The sequence below is a fragment of the Meriones unguiculatus genome, chromosome 3 (assembly GCF_030254825.1).
Source record: "Meriones unguiculatus strain TT.TT164.6M chromosome 3, Bangor_MerUng_6.1, whole genome shotgun sequence".
Lineage (NCBI taxonomy): Eukaryota > Metazoa > Chordata > Mammalia > Rodentia > Muridae > Meriones > Meriones unguiculatus.
The window spans coordinates 167,619,175-167,622,914 of record NC_083351.1 but is presented as its reverse complement, the minus strand read 5'-3'; the positions used below and the strand labels follow the sequence as shown (position 1 = coordinate 167,622,914).

General features: G+C 46.9%; 1 protein-coding gene across 2 annotated transcripts; it reads left to right on the top strand.

Annotated features, from left to right (window-relative positions):
- The first annotated feature begins 456 nt into the window (after positions 1–456).
- On the top strand, positions 457–3,271 carry LOC110544485 (PRAME family member 12-like). 2 transcript variants are annotated; one of them, XM_021630450.2, is made up of 3 exons: positions 457–743; positions 1,198–1,788; positions 2,563–3,271. In XM_021630450.2, exons 1-3 carry the CDS (start codon positions 457–459, stop codon positions 3,137–3,139), a joined length of 1,455 nt encoding a protein of 484 aa, XP_021486125.1. In that variant the 3' UTR covers positions 3,140–3,271. The 2 variants fall into 2 exon arrangements, with proteins under 2 accessions (XP_021486125.1, XP_060234724.1); XM_060378741.1 differs by lacking the exon at positions 1,198–1,788.
- The last annotated feature ends 469 nt before the right edge of the window (positions 3,272–3,740 follow it).

Below are 3,740 nucleotides of genomic sequence, written 5' to 3'. Positions count from 1 at the left end.
TCAACCCCATTTCCATGATCATCTCATTTTTTTCACAGGCAGTTTCCATGTTTTAGAAAAAGTATGGGTAGGATGGGTGTGTAAGCTCCCCATGCTCTGTTGTCCCAGGACTTGAGACATGATCTATGTCTGGTTTGCACACAAAGGTGGTACTCAGCTTTCAGACTGCAGGGGACCCCTGCCCAATGGGGATGGGATTGAGTTTGGCATTGGTAAGGGTTGGATGGAACACTGGGGAATGTGTAATCTTCGGTGTGCTTGTCAGTGATAGAGTTTGCTTTGAGACCTTCTATGAGGACAATGGCTTAGGCTGATATCTCCACCACTGTCCGAGCAGTAATTTGCCTGACCTTGAGTGGTTCCTCTGATGGTGAGGGGGTTTTCTAAACTTGATGTTGAAAATGTATTCTCCCCTAAATGCCTCCCCAGGATCCTTCTGACTGAAGACCTTCCAGGATGAGTGCTCAGACTCCACCCACACTCCTGAAGCTGGCAATGCAGGCTCTGCTGAGAGATGAGACCTTGGACATGTCAGCTCTGGACAAACTGCCCATGGTGTTCTTCCCAGCACTGTTCAAGGAGGCCTTGACTGGCAGACACACTACAACTGTGAAAGCAATGGTGGCAGCCTGGCCTTTCCCCTGTCTCCCTGTGGGGGCATTGATGAAGACCCCTGACTTGGAAACCTTCCAGGCAGTTCTAGCAGGAGTAGATACATGGCTGCAAAGAAAGTTTCACCCCAGGTAAGCGATAAGCCAGTACTGTGGAATGGAGCCTATGGATAAGAGGGAAGAGATTGTGGGGTCAGGGAGAATGGCTTCTTCTTGAGTGGATCAGAGGCTCCTGATCCATCATTGGATAGGGATGCAGGGATATTGTAAGCTGCTCATTGCTTGTCCTAAGGAATGTTGCCTATATCAGAGATATAGCAGATGTAGCCACATAGGAAAATGAGCCATCCTTGGCCTCCCCCAATCACTAGTAATGGGACTAAGGAGAAACTGAGTTACTTAGAGAAAGGAAAGTTACCAGAGCTATCTGTGCAGCTCAGGGAAAGCTTCTGCAGGGCGGGAAGCGGCTGCTGAAAAAAACACCCACCTTGGCAGGACTTAGGGCTGAGTTTACAGATGTGGAGGAAATGCTGAGTCTGTGTGGGGTCTTCCCATGTAGCTAACACTTCACATATTTTACCCACAGGAGGGGAAAACTTCAGGTTCTTGACCTGAGGAAGAAGCACCATGAATTCTGGAGCATATGGGCTGGTGCGGAGGATGGTGGTTGTTCAGCAGAGACCACAGATGAGCAGCAAGTAGTGAAGGTCCTTCCCAGATATGCACTAAGGCGGCGCCTGAAGGTGGTAGCTGACCTTTGCTTCAGGCTGCGTGCAGATGAAGAACAAAGATGCTTCTTGCAGTGGGCCCACCAAAGAAAGGGCTCCATCCAATTCTGCTGTCCAGAGATGACCATCTGGGCTCAGCCTATCCATATTATGAAAGAGATCCTGAATGTTTTTCATCCAGAGCATATCCGGGTATTCGAACTGAACACACACTGGAATGTGTTTTTGCTGGCGGCCTTTGCTCCTTGCCTGGGCGAGATGAGAAATCTTCACAAACTCTTACTGGCACCTATCTCCACGAGTGTCTTCAAGATTAGCAACAGGACAACAGACAGGGAAGACAAGTGTATCAACAAGTTCATTTCTCAGTTCTCCAGATTCAACTGTCTTCAGCACCTCTCCTTAAAGAGCGTCTACTTTCTCAGAGACCGCATCAATCAGGTCCTCAGGTAAGCAAGGATAGAGAGCTGTGTCAGCTACTAGAGCTGACCTTTATATGTAGTTTTAAGGATTCGTCATTTATGAGACCTGTGCATGAATGGGAACAAACACTTAGGCCTCTAGAGTACAGAAGTTATATGTTGTTTCTATGAATATTGAATCACCATGTCAAATAAGCTATCAAGAATCAGAAGACTGAAGGTCATCTTTGGTAAGGATGGGATTTAATTCTTCTTGGAATGATGTCCACCAGTCCAATGGAAAGGGAACAGGAAGGGGAGAGTGTAGTGAGGAATTGGTGGACACACAAGCACAGTGGTTGAGGGGAGCTCTGAACTCAGGTCTGTGAGAACAGCCTCAGCTTCCGTGAATTTCCTATGGGTGACTGGTTTTGAGCTTAAGTAGAGCTGAGTGCCTGAGACAAGGGGGATAGTGAGGATGTTAAATTACTACAAGTGTGACTGTGCAGAGACATTGATGGGATGCAGAGTGCAGTGAGCACACAGGAAGTGTACCTAGAGCCTGCCAGGACTTTCATGTTTTGGAACTCTTTATGTGTGCTTTCAGGGCTAAAAATGTGCTGAAATGGTTTTGTGCTTGAGAGTGAGGCCATGAGAAGAAGTTTGAGTTTGTCTTGACAGAGGAGATTCGAACAGGAAGCATTTAAAATGATGCCCTTGAATCTACCTTGGGTCACTGGGCTGCTTCTACCTCTGTGTAAATGCCACCCTATACTCCCCAACATCATTTTCCAGAACTAACCTCCTGGTCTCTATCCCTAGATGCCTGACGACCCCGTTGGAGACCCTGTCCATCACTTACTGCCACATTTCACAGGCAGACCTGAACTACTTCTCTGAGTGTTCAAAGCTCTCTGAGCTGAAACATCTGGACATGAAAGGTGTGCCCTTAAAGGCTTTGGATCTTATGCCTCTCCGAGTCCTCCTAGAGAATGTGGCAGATACTTTGCTGTCCCTGGACTTGAAGGCTTGTAGGATGAAGGACTCTCATCTCACTGTGCTCATACCTGCCCTCAGCAAGTGCTCCCAGCTGTGCAAGGTCAATTTCTACTGCAATGAATTCTCCATGCCCATCCTGAGGGACCTTTTGCAGCACACAGCCAACTTGAGCAAGATGAATTTGGAAAAGTACCCTGCCCCTCTCGAGTGCTATGATGAGTTCGGTTATGTCTCCATAGAAAGATTTGTCCAACTCTGTGCTGAGCAAATAGATAGACTCAGGGTCATAAGGCAGCCCAAGTGCATCTCCTTTGCTACACATATGTGCCCTAGATGTGGAGAGCGCTGTGTTTATGGCATGGGATCCCGACTGTGTCTTTGTCAGAGGAGGCAGCGCTAAATAGAGAAACCTAACTTCTGCATTTGAAGCACTGGAAGGCTTGGGACACATCTCTCATTTTGGACGCTCAGAGCTTGTGGCTTCAGGCTCAGCTCAAGTTTAGAATGCAAATGATGTTTGCTGAGTTGGATATAGGAGAACGAAGGTAACATTGAGAACAATGGGACTTTGGGAATAGGTGTCTTGTTGAGTCAGAAAGACAGTTTTGCCTTTATAAGTAAGTTCTCTCAGGACAGAATAGCCAGTGGCCTTGTTCTGCAACTGTAAACCTGGATGTTCTACCTCTGGGCTATTTTTCAGTTATCACCCTCATTGCCAGAGTCTGGACGGTTCCATGACCCAATGAATGGAAAAAACATTGATATACATTGAGTGAGACAAAGGTCCTGGCCAATTTAGCATCCATAAAAATGACAATTTTGGTGACACTTCTTTCCTTCTTGTCCTTTCCATGCCTGCACAATAGATACAAATGTCTTGTGCGGTTCTTTCACATGCTCTAAAAGTTAAAACTAAAGTGAACAACATAGACACAGATCCTGTGAATATGAAGGGGGTTTCAGTACACTCAGGCTACAAGGCACCATGGACCCATGAGAGG

Excerpts from the sequence above, each read along its gene's own strand:
- LOC110544485 (XM_021630450.2), top strand. The coding sequence starts at position 457 with ATGAGTGCTCAGACTCCACCCACACTCCTGAAGCTGGCAATGCAGGCT. Across the intron at positions 744-1,197 it reads CAAAGAAAGTTTCACCCCAG|GAGGGGAAAACTTCAGGTTC; the intron begins GTAAGCGATAAG and ends TTTTACCCACAG. Across the intron at positions 1,789-2,562 it reads CGCATCAATCAGGTCCTCAG|ATGCCTGACGACCCCGTTGG; the intron begins GTAAGCAAGGAT and ends CTCTATCCCTAG.